This window comes from Zingiber officinale, chromosome 4A, assembly GCF_018446385.1.
Source record: "Zingiber officinale cultivar Zhangliang chromosome 4A, Zo_v1.1, whole genome shotgun sequence".
Classification (NCBI taxonomy): Eukaryota; Viridiplantae; Streptophyta; class Magnoliopsida; order Zingiberales; family Zingiberaceae; genus Zingiber; species Zingiber officinale.
Window position 1 is genome coordinate 77,906,557 of NC_055992.1, and position 16,324 is coordinate 77,922,880.

The 16,324-nt window shown below is 33.9% G+C and overlaps 1 protein-coding gene across 1 annotated transcript in view; it reads left to right on the plus strand.

Moving 5' to 3' along the window:
- The window catches only part of LOC121970013 (phospholipase D gamma 1-like), a 35,257-nt gene that overhangs the window by 17,306 nt on the left and 1,627 nt on the right, over window positions 1-16,324 (plus strand). Inside the window, exons 7-9 of the mRNA XM_042520400.1 lie at window positions 8,106-8,254; window positions 15,347-15,511; window positions 16,028-16,225. Coding sequence (XP_042376334.1) covers window positions 8,106-8,254; window positions 15,347-15,511; window positions 16,028-16,225 — 512 coding nt within the window. The remainder of the gene's footprint in view (window positions 1-8,105; window positions 8,255-15,346; window positions 15,512-16,027; window positions 16,226-16,324) is intronic.

Below are 16,324 nucleotides of genomic sequence, written 5' to 3' on the forward strand. Positions count from 1 at the left end.
CTGGGGAGGGGGGGGGCAAAAGTAAATTTTGTTCGTTTCGTCGACACAATGGATTTTTAAACTATGATCTTATTATAAGACTTTCAAAATGATATATATGAACTCTTGAACCGTTATATTAGCCAACATCGAACTAGGGACTAAATATTTTTCTTTTTCATCAAGTTAGAAGATTTACATAGGAGATTTGCATATCCTAATGTATCCTAATGAAGTCCACATGCATAGGATATAGGTTTCTCAAATTAAATATGGTTGGGTCACCGTTTGATAAAATCTATATATAAATGATTTTTCTTTTTGGCCAGCAACATAATATCATAGAAGAATAAGAAAAAAATTTTGGTGGGCATGCTAAGTTGGGAGACAAAACATAAATAACTACATTCGTTACTTGTGAATGGATGTGTCTCAAAGATTTTTTTTAATGAAATGTCAATTAAAATTCAACCTACGAAATTGCATTCTAGTAAACAAGCAATGGTTTTTTTTTTTGGTCTAATGTCTCATGCATGCATCTTAAATGTACAAATTTGTTGACAGAAATGTTTAATCCTAAAAATTTGATACTATTTTTACAAGCTTCATGCTAAGCTAGTGTGCCTTGTCAAAATATCAAAGAGTGGTCCTCTATGTTATGTTTATTTGTAACAACTTTAACTACATGGTAGGATTTAAAATCTCAAGTTGAGTTAGGCTTTTAGTCCTTGGCTAGCTTGATATGATGTTGCCTTTGTCGATGCCAATATTGGATCGGCCAAAGAGGAGGGAGAGGAGAAAGAAGTCTGGTGTGGGTGGAAGAGGAAGAAGAGGAGTAGGAGTTTAGGTAGTGTACTGGAAGTCTTGAAGTGGAACTTGTTAGGATCAATATGAGGATCACTAGGAGTGGGGGGAGGGGTGAATAACACTTTGATCGGAAGATTGTCTCTCTTGCAAATCCAAATACATAAATGTAGTGGATATAGAGAAGATAAACACTATAAGAGATAAATACAAGCGCTAACAAATAATTTATATGGTTTTGAACTTGTACCTATTCTATGGCTTATGGATTCTTAAGGTGAATCATCACTTGAAAAGTCCATTAATTTTCTGTCTATCAAAGGTGGAGAAACAATTTATATTAAAGATTAAAGAAGAATAACCAATAGCTATTAATAAATGATTAAGGACTAAAGGTATAAAGCTTAAGTTCTAAATATGAAAGACTACAAAATAAAACAAGCAAGGTTTTGTGGAGTTGTAGAATGATCTGAGAAATATGACATTCTACTATTTTGATCTTTTCTTGCGCCTTTATTTATAATCTTCAATCCATGTTGGGATAACTTTTTCTAGTTTTTCTGCTTAATGCTAGTCGAAACTTAGATTACTGTTATTTGTTGCCAGTTGCTAGCTCCAATCAATTGTTCATCCATCCAGTTGACTCAAATTCATTTCAGTTGAATTAAAGACTCATCAATTGACTCCTTTCAATAAATCTTCAAATGTTCTTATTTTCATTTGAATAGTAAATTAGTTAACTGACCATTGACTGAAACTACATTAGTCGTTTGACCAGCTGACTAAACTCGAATAGAAACATTTAAACATTCTGTTCACAACTAATTTTGCCTTAGTTGACTCCCTAATCGATTTAGCGCATCAGTTGATTAGAATTAACTTCTAGTCAACTAAAGTATCAATTGCAAGCTTGAAACACACTATTTTCTTAGCCGAGCCTTACGCCTAAATAGAGGCGATGAGAAATATAGTTTTATGCTCTTGTCCACTTGGATAGAAGAAGAAATGGCAAGGGGGGCAAAAAAAAAAATGCAATTTGGAGCTTCTTTCCCCATTCTTGATGAGAGGAAGAAGGAAAAAGTGGCGAAAAATCTTGTTTAATTTTTTTTTATCTCTTGAGATGACAAAATCAAAAGTCTATAATATTTCCCCACAATTTTTTCAAAAAAACTTTGCTTTGATAATTTTCCATGCCACCCCCGCACACACTAATCTTGTGTCCACCATTTTAGTCCTCTCTTTTTTGTTTTCCTTCATTGCCATTGTTCCTTTCTTGCCTCTCTTTCTCCACTCGAATAGACATAGACGTGCTTTCTCTCGCGGAGAGAAAGAGCATCACACAGGATTAAGAGAGAAGAGGTAGGTGAAGAGGTCATAGGGCATATCAACGGAGCCGTAATGTATCTCTTTCTCCTTTGCCTACGTGTTTCGTAGATGAAGTTAAGAGGTTTCAAGATTAAGGAAGGTATGATGGTTTAATTAACTTGACTCCTTTAAAAACTACTTTGAAATTTTAGAATGAGCAAGTGAGCAAAATACACCTTCAAAATTTGAAATTGTTATTTCACTGACAATTATTAGCTTTATTAATTCACCTAATAATATAATGATGGTGCAAGAATGTCACATGATGGGTGAAAATCGTAAGTGCATGACTGTTGTTAAGTAATAAAATATTGATTCTACGGGGATTGCAAATTGAGACTAATTAGAATCACAAAGCAGGTTATCTAGACGATCAAAATCGCGAGCATTGTGAAAGAAAGAAAACGAATCTAGAAAACATGAGGAGTCTTAGGAGAAATTCGATTTTGGGACACAATTCTAGGATTTTGATTTTGCCACGATGACTGTTGACACCCTAAATATCATTCACTCTCTTACCTCAATGTTTATACGTATGAAGGTGGTCTATCCTTGAGTAACTGGTATAGACTTTTGAAATTATATTGACGTGCTTACCCAAACGCGACGCCTACTTTCAAGGTAGTCTTCATAAAGCGACTGTTTCCCTATCACGTGACCCCATGGTCATCTAGGTGCTATCTCTTATTTCGTGATGCCAAATCGACGTAAACCCATTAGGCTCTGTGATAGTAATGGTGCCCTCATGAGGTTTTGGACTACTTTCGTGAACAACCCCTCATGCCACGGTCTTTATGGGTATGAGAGTTGGGTTCACCTTTTGGTCCTTCCCCACGTTCCGTAGCATATGAAAATGTATGGTTAGTATCATAATCATGTATGCATAATAAAGTCGGATTATGGATAAATGCATTATATAGTAAAGAAAGATGAATAGATATATAAAATTAGCATCAACAAGTTAATCGGGCTACTCCCTCATCCTTGAATTAAGAGTACTATTCCATGGAGGTGGAGTTACAACCAAAAGATGAGAAGGAAGACATTCTACAACTCAAAATCAAGAGAAAAGGAGAAGAGAATGCTTAGTTATGTATGTGTCGATGTCTTCGGAAGAACTCCCAGCTTTACGATGGATAGAAACTTCGACGGCTCTTTGGAAACAACTCCCCTAGGTTCCTTGTCATGCGGAAACACTTTCCCCCTCAAACATGAGCCTCTTAGGGCTTTTTATAGCCCTTAAAACTGGCCAAAATCGTTGTTTGTTTTCTAATTTGTCGGGGCATCACCCACGAACTATGGCCATGTTGCTCCAAGTCGGTAGAAGAGGATGCCCGACATAGCCGTGCTTAGTGGCATGACTTGACCGTGTCGGGCACTAGGTTGATGAACACGTCCGTGCCATACAGCACGGCCAGGGCGTGTTGTACTTTTAGCAAAGCTAATTTTCAGCATAAGGGGCACGGCCAGGGCATGTTGTACTTTTAACAAAGTTAATTTTCAGCATAAGGGGCACAACATTGCCGAGGGGCATGAACAACCCATGCGTGGTCTCCGTGGTTGCTCCATTTCGCGTCAAAATTCGGCCGAAGGAACACGCCTATGTCATGGGATATGGCTAGAGCGTGTTCCTTGCTGTGAACACGCCTGTGTCATGGGATACGGGTAGAGCATGTTCCTTGCTATGAACTCTCTTTCCAAGGTCTTTTTACTCCAATTAAGCTCCAATTTCGCATCCAATCAATCTAAAAGCATAAAGAGTAGTTCTTCGAACTAAAAGAGTGAAAACAATACAAAATAGATGAAAGTATACAAAATATGCTTATGTGATGAAACAAAATGCATGCAAAACAATACCAAGACTATATAAGAAACACACACTTCACCACATGTGCAACGCTACATTCTTTATTAAAAAATTATCAATGGTTAAGAATGGAAATGACAAGATTTTGAAAATACTGAATGATATGTTGGTGATCGAAACTTTGATGTATGTTAAAGAGAGGATAAACTCAAGGAGGTGAAATATGATTTCTATTAACTTATATAATTTTATTAATTAAATAAACTAACAATTATTTATTAAATCATTATTTATATTTTAATGCCAATTAACTTTGATACTAATATTTATATCAAGCTAAGATATTAGTTTTATTCAAGGTTTAAAATCTCGACACATATCGATGCTTCAGTCATAGATCGGAATGATACGGTTTCGGTATCGTATCGTGCTGTGCCGATATGATTTCAGTATATATATATATATATATATATATGTATATATAATAATTATTAGATAAATATATTTATTGTGTATAATTTAAAAATAAGTTGTATATTGATTTATATAAGTTCTCCATTATTAAACAACTTAATATTGTTAGAAAAATAATTAAATATAGTATTTTTAAAGAAAATTGATCTATCCATAACTCGAATTAAAATTGATACATTATAGTATGTTAACTTACTAATACTAAAAGAAGTGGTCTGAATCAAATGAAAACATTGATTCTTTATAGTTCTCCAATGTCTAGATAATCGTAATTATATAAATTAATACAACATACTATTTTATATATAACAATTATATAAATTAACTATTTATTTATTTATTTAATAATTTAAATAATATATATTTAAAATAATAAAAAATTAGAATATCAATTAAACATTAAAATAGTAAAAAAATACAAAATAATTAAAAAAATAGAATATAAATTTGATTTATTAGAATTTTTATAAAATTTTTTAACTTTTTAATTTTTTTTTTTAAATTAGAATTTTTAAATTTTTTTAGAATTTTAAAATAAAATTTAAAACATAAAAAAACAATTTTTAGAATATTATTTAATAAAATTTATTATTTTTTAAATTTAAAATATACTTTTATATTTTATTGGAATATTTTAATTAGGGTTAATGAAAGTTTCATTCAAATATCACACTTAAAAGGAGAAATTGTTTGATTTATTTAAATTGGAATATTAATTTTGTATCGTAACCTAAACCTAAACGTCCGACGCCCGCGCGTGCATGCCCGCAACGCCTCCGACTCCCCGCGGACGCCTTCAGCATTGTCGGACGCCACCGGAGGCGTCTGACGACGCTTCCGGTGGTGCTGGAAGCATCTTGCGACGCTTCTGGCGGCTCCAAAAACATTGCGTCACGATGCCTCCTGCGCCCGTGACGCTTCATGCGCCCTAGGACGCCTCTGGCGGCACTGCCGGTTTCGCCTTCTCGGTGGAAGGGTAAAAACCGTCTATGCCGGGCAGCACAGAACGATATTTCATTTGGTTTTATTTATGTTATATCAAATATTAATTACTACTAATGTATGTTAGTTTTTTCAATTTTAGTTACTGTTTATTACTGGTATGTTGTTATAAATTCTAATCACATAGCAATTAAATAAATTAATATTGCTATCAATTATTATATTTTAATACAAATTAATATTAGTATTATTTTTACATTGTTAATTAATATTTGCATGTTTTTATTAACACTTATGTTGATATATGTCAGAAATTATTTAAATTGAATAGATTAGTGTTAATATATTGTTATTAATTAAACATTAATCAATTGGGTTTATATTGATACTGAAATTGTGTTGATATGAACCCAACACAATTAATCTGAGATGAAATGATTGTGTTCGCCACCGGAATTGGGTTCATATCGACACCTAAATTATGTAACACCTTGAGTGCTTGCTTGTGTCTATATAAAGAGACACAAGGCCCTTAAATGAATAATCTTCAATAGAAGATTTACCTCCATACACTTGTGCCCTTCCTACTTTATTATCTGGATACTTTGTAACACCTTTTTCCTAAGAGATATTAGAGGCACTGCCCTTCCCTACTTCATTAAAATCTTTAGGTTACACCTCTTTCATGAGATGCGACCTTTCTTCTGGCATGCATTGGCGATTTACTCTTTTTTGAATGGGGGGAAGACTGGAAAAAGGATTATGTTTGTAGTTTAGGTTAATGTTTCATCCTCCATTTTGTCATCTTTTTCCACTACCTCTAAATTGTGCTAGTGTCTTATGATCTCATATTACTTTTGCTGCTCACTAACCTATCATTTAGTCTTTCTTATTTTATTAATAGGCATTGTTTAATGCCTCTTGAGATCTATACCAACCATCACTCTCTCTCTGTTGTGAAGATGGGGAGTATGTGTAATAATGTTAGAAAAGTTGAGCAAGGAGCCTTATATATTTATGTATATTGGTAGACAAAACAAGAGAAAGATGAGACAGAAGATAGGGTTGTAAAATTACAATTCTTATTTGGTTTGAATTTGGTAGCTTTACAAATCATGAATGCTATCAAATCATCTGATTAGGTATTATAATATTGATAATGAAGCATGTTAAAATGATTCATAATACATACACAATTTCATATCTCACCTTACCAAAATATTGTCTTATTTGATTTCATGTAGAATTGAAATGAAATAGTTGCCATGATATTTCACCTTTAACTGTTTGAGATAAAAGAATCACTATTTATTCCATCTTCTGTCAACTGGGAGCCTCAGTGGCATAAATGTGACAGAAGAAATTGAGAGGAATATAATAATGCCATATGAAAAGAGTAGAAGGAACATGATTTCATTGTGATAATCCTTCTTCTCAATCCCTGTCAAATACACCACACATTTGGCTCCTAATTTCTGTGGAAATTTGTTCTTTTGGGTTATTGGGTTTTGACTCCATCTCATTGTTGATGCTGTCTCTCCACTTCACAATTTCACACTTTAGATTCCACCCTCCTAAACCTCTCTTTCTACGTTGATGATGCATTTCTATGCAAAAAAATTACTCCTTTTACGTAACAAAAGATTCATCTTTCTTTCTTTGTTTTCTTTTAAATGAGTGAGGCTTAGTTTAAAATGGATAGAGGTCAAATTTCAGTAGATTAAGTTTATTTAAGGGCTATATTTCAATTAGAGTTAAATTTGGTTGCTATTGGATTTTTTATTAGTTTCAGAATCGTAAGAATTTCATTCGTAGCAAGTCATCATGGTTCCTAGATATGATACACTTTAACATTTCTGGTAACTACAAATTTTTGGCATATTTTAAACAACCTATTGTTCTGCCTGTATGATGTAGTTCAAAGAAAAAAGTCCGTCTGTGATGGCCAGTACCTCAATGAAGTTTGAACCATTTGAAATAGGATTGTCTAACTACAGAGATCATCAGATTAATCAAGACTGATTAGTCTGTTTGAAGAGACAACATGGGAGAGAAGGGAAGACACATAGGTTTCTTTGAACAAAAACAAAAATCATGGAAAAAATAAAGAAAATCTATGCATGGGGGCTCTACAATACAATACTCCATGATAGGGTTTTGACTTTGTGAGAAATGGATCGGATGAACTGTGTTGGAAGGTGCCAATTTATATTGTGTTCCTTCCGATATAGGTGTAACTAAATAAAAGAAAAATGGTATCCCTCTATGACTGCATGACCTTTACATTAACTATTAATTAACTCTCCATGGAACTTTTGTGCCTTAAGATTTATGTGAAGCTTAAATAAGCAATTACTGGCTGGAGAAAAAGTTCAAATGAATTATGATGACATTATTTTATGAACGTTTACTTGCAGTTGTAGATGGTGGCATGAGGTTCTATCAAATATTAAGCTGAAATCTCCATATTTTTCAGTGAAAATATGTGATTAATACTGATTTAAAAACTATTGCCATTCTATTTCTAAGCTCTGCATCCGTTTAAGCCTTTTACCCTGCATACTTCCTTTCCTTAATATTCATGTTGTGCATTTATATTTTTCAAGGGAGTTGACTTTTTGATTTACCAATATTTTTGTATTAAACACCAATGCTATTTTTGTGGTTTAAATTCTACTTATTTATTAAATTATTTGTTTATTATATTTATTCTTTTACTACTCATTTCTTGCAGGTGCTAATAATTTGATACCTATTGAAATTGCCCTTAAGATAGCAGACAAAATCAAAGCAAATCAGAGGTTCTCTGTGTATATTGTCATTCCTATGTGGCCTGAGGGTAATCCAACTGGTGCTGCTACACAAAGGATTCTTTTTTGGCAGGTTAGTATCCATGCACTTTAACTTGGCATATACAGTATCAATATATGGTGATTTTGCAAATTACCATGCTATAATGGTTTTTGTTCATCTTCTGTTGTTCCGATAAGAAATGTGCTCTTGAATTCTAAATTGTTCAGTCCATTTTTCCTTTTGCTGTATCTTCTGTAATATCCCCTATTTACTTTCTTCTGTGGACCATGTTGGTATTTGCAGTTTATTTTAGTATTTTTCTCAATATAGGTCAGTCTATGTTGCATTTAATGGTTGAGCAAATTGAGTCCTGCAATCTAATTAATTTTTCTGGTAAATAATTATGAAGAATTCCATAGAAGAAATATCTCAATGGTTTTCTTGGTCAAGAAATAATCCAAGCTTAGTGTTCTTCCTGCATGTCCTTCAGTATCACTAGGGAAAACTTATCCATATGTTTCGCATCTCCAAGGCTAATACATAATATGAGTTCTAAAAGATGACAAAATAGAACAAAAAATTAGTACATATAACTTTTATACAGTATGTTTCTCTTGCTCAAGTATGAAATAGAATTTTCCTCCCTATCTTGTTCTATGTCATATAGAACAAGAAAAGTGAGAGAGATGTTTAAGAAAAGATTCATTTTTAAACAAAAGTTAACTTGGCCAATAAAGAAACTCCTGAAGCTGCTGTTATCAATGAAGTCAACAAAGTGAAACATTCAAATTGGGACTAATGGGAGGAAGAAAATAATCGGTCATCATTTGTGTTTCTTTGAGGGGTCAGCTATACAAATATTATCCTCCATTAAGGAAGAAATTATTAGAGTGGAAAATTAACAGACTCAAAGATTAACGCAAGTAAGAGGAATAATTGGCAAGGACCTCAGTTGGCAAAATGTAAAGAAGAACATACCTAGGCCAATATATTTAATTCAGTTCTGAATTATGGAAACAGATGATGCCCCAAACCATTCTAATCTATGATGGAATTTAGAAGGCTCCTTGTTAGGGGATTATCAAATTGAATACAAACGTGTCACTTTAATACCTTATAGTGGAGCTAGGATTGGATTGATACTAAGAGATCACTCTGGTAGATATGTGGGTGGTTGCATGCACTTACTCAATCCAACCTCCATACTGGATGGATAGATAAGTAGCATTAAAAATGGGATGGAATGGACTTGGAGTCTGAGATCTAAGAAACTCATAATTGAAACAATCTCCTAGGAGGCGTGCATAATTATCAATGGAAAAGCCCCATGCTCAACCATCTATGTTAGTGAGGTGGAGTGCATAAAAAATTCTTGGCACAAGGATTGGGAAATAAAGATTAGTTATGGAACTATAGAGAGGAATCTCTGCACAAACAGAATTGCTAAGGAGGCACTGGGAAATGGAACAGGAATGGCTTTCTTTGAAGAACCATCCCAGTGGTTGTGCACAATAATCAATGCAGAGATACACAAGGGGATCATGTTGTAATCTTGGTTATTTATTATCAATAATAAATTGATAAAGTCGGATCACCCATTTGACCAAAAAAAGCAAATATTTAGGAGGGGATCATGTTGTAATTTTGGTTATTTACAATGGATTGAAGTTGAAGGAGACATTGTTTGTATCAAACATGGTTTTAAATCTTGAATTATGCCAAGGAAACAATTGAAACATATTATTTTGGTAAATTATCGAAACTCAGTACCATTTAGCATAGATAACATCTCCTTTTGCTTCATCCCCTTCTTCAATCTCCAATCTTTCATTGACATCATGCATTGGAGCATTAACACGATACCAGAATAGTATTTTTCCATTAAAGATCGAAACTAAGGCATGAGTTGAGATTTTGAAACCTCAGTGCCGAGGGGTATCTGAAAAAGAAAATGAAGAAATAAAAGAAAAAATTTTTGAAAAATGTTTTCTATCTCATTCACTAAGAGAATTATAATATATAGATATTAAGGATTATCAAATCCTTAATCCTAGGTCTAATATAGGAAGAAATACAACAATAATTACATTAAGAATAATGAGAGAGGCAATCAAGAGATTTATAGCTATCAAAACTAAATAAGGAAAGAATATATTGACAATATTGACAAGCTCTCTCAAATTGATGCGGGTAAGTCTATCAGCATTAATTTGTTACTGGGAAACTTGTGTCGATTTTTTAAAGCTTTTGTAAAGACAGCTATTTGAAGATCATGAGGAACAATATTGACATTCCCCCTCAAATTGATGCGGGTAAGTCTATAAGCATCAATTTGCTATTGAGAAACTTGTGTCGGTTTTTCAAAGCTTTCGTAAAGATATCAACTATTTGAAGATCATGAGGAACAATATTGACATCCCCCCTCAAATTGATGTAAGTCTATCAGCATCAATTTGCGACTGAGAAACTTGTATTGTTGGTTTTTCAAAACTTTCGTAAAGACATCAGCTATTTGAAAATTATGAGGAAGGGTGATAACACCTTGAATAAAGGCCTCCTTAATGTAATACCAGTCCACTTCAATGTGCTTTGTGTGTTCATGATATATTGGGTTTGCAGCTATTTGAATGACAATAGTATTATCACTATGAAGTGGCATAGGATTCGGTGGAAGAAATCCGAGTTCGGAAAAAAGATCATGTAATGATACAATTTCAAAATAAGCTACAGACATGACTCTATATTCAGCTTCCATGAAAGATTTAGAGATACAATTTTGCTTCTTACACTTCTAGGAAATCAAGGCATCTCCAAGAAAAAATACACCAGTCTGTTGTAGACTTCTTAGTATCCAGGCAACCAGTCCAATCTACATCATTGTACATAGTCAAATGAAGAGTAGATTTTGTAGGAAAATACAACCCACGAGTAGATGGCCTAATTAAGTATCGAATAATACGACGAACAAGATGAAGATATCGAGGTGATTGCATAAATTTGATAACTATATGGACATATGAGATATCAGACCTTGTGATTGTTAGGTAGATAAGACTACCAACAAGTTGCCTATATAAAAAAGGGTCGGGCAAAAGCTCGCCTTCATCTTTTCTGTGTTTCACATTCACCTCCATTGGTGTATTAATATCAGTAGCATCCTTTAAACCAGCTAGCTCAATGAAATCTTGGATATATTTATATTGATTTAAGAACAAATCATGATCTCGAGAGTGAACTTCTAGCCCCAAAAAATATGTAAGATGCCCAAGATCTTTCATTTTAAATGTACTATGTAATATATTTTGAAGCTTAGTTATTAGCCCATTGTCATTACAAGTGATGATAATATCATCAACATAGATTAAGAGAAAGACTATACCAGTGGTTATCTTGTGAAAGAAAAATGATGAATCATAACTTTGTGTAAAGAGTAGGTGAGAAGAGTGCTGTGAAACTTCTCAAACCATGCTCTAGGTGCCTGCTTCAACCCATACAAAAAGTGTCTTAGCTTGCAAACTTCATGAGAAGTTGTCATTGACTTATAGGCGGAAGTTTCACGTAAACCTCTTCCTTAAGATCCCCATTCAGGAAGATATTTTTTACATCCAACTAATGTAAAGGCCAAGATTTAGAGGATGCAATAGCAAGAATGGTTCTCACCGTGGTCATCTTAGCAACCAATGCGAATGTTTCTTTGTAGTTGAGGCCATATTCTTGTTTATTGCCAAGAGCAATCAATCGAGCTTTGTATCTATCTAAAGACCCATCAAACTTGAGTTTCATAGTATAGACCCGCTTACTACCAATGGGCACATTTGGAGGACAAGAAATAATGTCTCAAATATGGTTTTCCCCAAGTGCTTGAAGTTCTGCTTCCATTACTTGTTGCCAATACTCATGTTCCATAGCCTTTTTAACAAGTGGGAATGGAAAAAGAAGACAAAGTAGTAGACATAGCCGCAGGGCTTGAAAAACCATACATTTCAGGAAGTTTGTAAGGTCTAGAGCTTCTTCGAAGAGGAGGTGAATCATTAGAAATAGGATCCGAAGTTGCAAGAAGATGTGGAAGAACCTCAGTGAAACCTAAAGGAGGATCAGATGTAGGAGTGCATCTACGATAAACATAACCAGGTTTAAACCTTGGAACTGGTGTTGGTGACACAAAAAATGTGGTAAAGCAGATAGAGAAGGGAATTCCGAGGTCTGTTGTGTGCAAAAGAAGAGCCAATTTTCAAAAATAAAATGACATTCCTAGAGACACGAGTTCGATGGGCATGAGGATTATAGCAAAGAAATCCTTTTTGGGTTCTAGCATATCCTTAGAAAGCATACTTGACAGACAGTAAGTTTATTTCTTTCATGTGCAGGAAGATGAACAAAACAAATACATCTAAAAATATGAAGATTGGAATATTTTGTGGTGCATGCCCAAGCAAACGAAAGTAGGGAGAATCACTGTTCAAGTTAGGAGATGCTAATCTATTAATCAATAAACAGTAATAAACAAAGCTTCACATCGAAATGTGAAAGAACACAAGACTCAATTAGAAGGGTGCGAACAACATCAAGAAGATGATTTTTTTCATTCAACCACACGGTTTTGTTGTGGAGTGAAAGGACAAGAACGTTATGAAATGATCCCATGACTTTGAAGAAAAAAAATTAAAATTCATTCGACATATATTCACCACCTGAATCATATTGGCAAAAAATTGTGTTTCAAGTAAAACATGAAAGACTTGAAACATAGAAAATACCTCACTTTTAGACTGAAGAAAATATACTCAAGTAAAGCGAGTGAAATCATGACTACGTGTAACAAAGTATCGGTAATGTTCATGAGAGATTATAGGGGTAATACCCTATGTATGAGTTCAAAAGGTTCGGTGGTGCTTTTTTTATCCATCGGAAAAGGACGTGTTTTGCTTTTACCAAATTTACAAGATGCACAATCAACAATATCATTATTAGAAGTCAAAATTTTATTTCCAAGTAAACCAGATTTAAGCAAGACTCGAAGTACGTGAGAATTAGGGTGACCTAAACGTCTATGCCACACCTGATTATCATATTGAAGAGCATTACAAGCAACATAATTTGACACCAGAGAGGGAGATAGAAACAAAGGAAAGAGACGTCCCACTTTAGGTCCCTTCGCGATTATCTTCCCAAACACTTGATCCTGCACAAGACAACTAGGAATTTGAAAATTGAATGTTACAATTGTTGTCAACTAATTGACCGACAGATATAAGATTAGTGAACAACTTAGGAGACACAAAAATAGTATTTAAAGAGGTTAAAATATCACCAACAGCTGTGATGGGTAAGGAATTACCATTGACAATATGAATATGGAGATCTCCTATATATTTTTTAATATCATTTAAAGGTAAGGCAGTGTTAGTCATGTGATTGGAAGCACCAGAATCAAAATACCAAGGCTTAGGGTTAGAATTTTTATTACCTAAAGGCCTAAAGCAGAAAGGGCAAAAACTATCATTTGTTGGACCATTTCAAGAGTAATAGAAGACTGGCCAGGACTAAGAGCATTTGATGAACCAACTGAGACATTGTAGGCAATCTCAAATTTCTTTGGAGCCGAATAGAACAATCTTTGATGATATGCCCAGGTTTCTTATAATAATTGCAGAATTTTTTAGTACAATTAGTGACAATGTGTTCAAATCCTTTGCAACTATAGCATTGAACATTAGTCATATCTTTGCCTCCTTTAAACTTCCTTTGAGCAGCATAGGCAACTGAAATTGGAGTAGAATGTTGAGCTTTTTGCTCTAGGACAACCTGTGTAATGAGCCGTTGTTCTTCCCTAAGAAACTCTCCTACACAAATATCCAATTAAGGAATTGGTTCTTTGTTCATCAGGTTGGACCTAATTGCTTCAAACTTCCTGCTTAACTTCATTAAAAATTGATCACGCTTGCCAGTCTCATGCATACTTTGGATAGCAATGAGTCCTTTAGAAGATACACTTGCATACACGATATGTACTCAACCCAAAAGTTTCCAAAGGAAGAATAAAACTGTTGGATTGACATACTCCTTTGACTGAGCTAACTCAACTCTAGTTCCCATTTAAACTCTTGGCTTGAGAAGTATGGGGTGTTCCACACTTCTAAGGATCCAAGACATAAACTGAGCATCCTTTACCTCCCATTTCACATATTTCTCCTTCTCCTTCTTGCTGTTAGGTGCAGGATTTGTCTCATCAATATGATCCCATAATTCCTTTCCCTTGATAAAGATATGAAATTATATTGCCTAGGAAGAATAGTTCTTTCTATTAAATGGAACGAGAAAATGTTCAGATCGTTCCACAAACATGATTCAACTAGAAACAAGTACTACAAGATTAGGTCAAAGAAAACAGACTTAGAAGAACATGCGAATAAAACAAAACATTAAGATCTTTGAGTTAGACAAGAAATCAAGACACAAGATTAAATGATCTTAGAGTTTTGGCTTTGATACCATGACAAAGAAAATGACAAAGAAATAAAAGAGAATTTGTGTAAAATATTTCCTGTCTTATTTACTAAGAGAATTATAATATATAGATATCAAAGATTATCAAATCCCTTAATCCTGGGTCTAATAGGAAGAAATATAGCCAAAATTATAGTAAGAATATAACAATAATGAGAGGCAATCAAGGGATTTACGGCTAGGGATTTATAGGTATAAAAACTAAATAAGGAAAGAAGAATAAGGAAAGAATATATTGACAATATTGACTGGATTGAGTTTTGGTGATTATGATACATTTTGATCATTTTGCTTAGCACTATATGAGATTTCAAATCATGATATTGTGAATGGATGAGTGAAAGACATGCCTTCCACTATGAGCAAGGAATCCTATATGCATAGCATTATCAAATTTTGGATGTTCTCCAATGTAAACTCATTTAACTAGCTCACTAGCTGCTATAAGCAATTATTTTGCTGCAATAAGGCTTCCCCTCTCATACGGATTTCATGATTTTCTCTTGAACTTTGAAACACCCGTATCTATATAGATTAATATTCTCTTTCTTACATTATTGTTCTTTTGGTATTTGTTCTATTACCTGTTATGCTATTTTCATCTATCAAGAATTACTGGTGCAAAATTTCTCACTAACTTGACATAAATTCTCTACTGTTGATATGGAACTGCAGAACAAGACTATGCAAATGATGTATGAAACCATCTACACAGCCTTAAAAGAAGTTGGGCTGGAGAATACTTATGAGCCGCAAGATTATTTGAACTTCTTCTGCCTTGGTAATCGTGAAGCTATAGATCTTAGCAACTCAAATCCCAAAGCAGAAGCTTCTCCTCAAGTAACCTCCTATATTTTGACAATTTTATTTTCTCATATTATTTTATTATTAAAGAGCTGCTAGCATTTTTGTTTATTTCACTCTGCCATTACTATTTAGTGCTATTCAATCAAAAAAAATTCTTGCTCAAAGTCCCAGTGAACTACGTTTCCAGCCTAGTAACAGTAAGAAACATTTGTGCCCTTAGACAGACTAGTTGTGTAAGATAATTCATACATGTTTATCTGATAGTCTGTATCATGCAATAAATTACTTGAAACAAAGTATTGCACCTAGACAGCATCAGAAAATTACATGCTCTTACTTTCATATGATAGATTGCAAGAACTCCAGAAAATCTAATATTTTGATTTAGTGATGCAGTTGAATATTTTGCTAACAGCTAGCAGTTGTCTGGTTTGTATTCTATAGAATACAGGATGCAGGATGCCTCATAAAAAAGACTAAATATGCCCTAGTTTATTGTTGAAACAAATTGTACTATTCCTTCAAAATTCATGATTCTGCCTTATTCAGGCTCTTGCTAAGAAGAATAGACGCTTCATGATCTACGTGCACTCAAAGGGTATGATAGTGGATGATGAATACTTGATCTTGGGATCAGCAAATATCAATCAGAGATCACTAGAAGGTACCAGGGACACTGAGATTGCAATGGGAGCATACCAGTCCCAGCATACATGGGCAATGTGGCCTTCTGGTCCTCGTGGACAGGTGATAATTCTAAATCTGCATCTGGTTTGAATTGCATTATCTTTGGGTATGCCTACACAATTTTCTTAAATTTGATTGTCAGACTAAGTTGTCAATTTC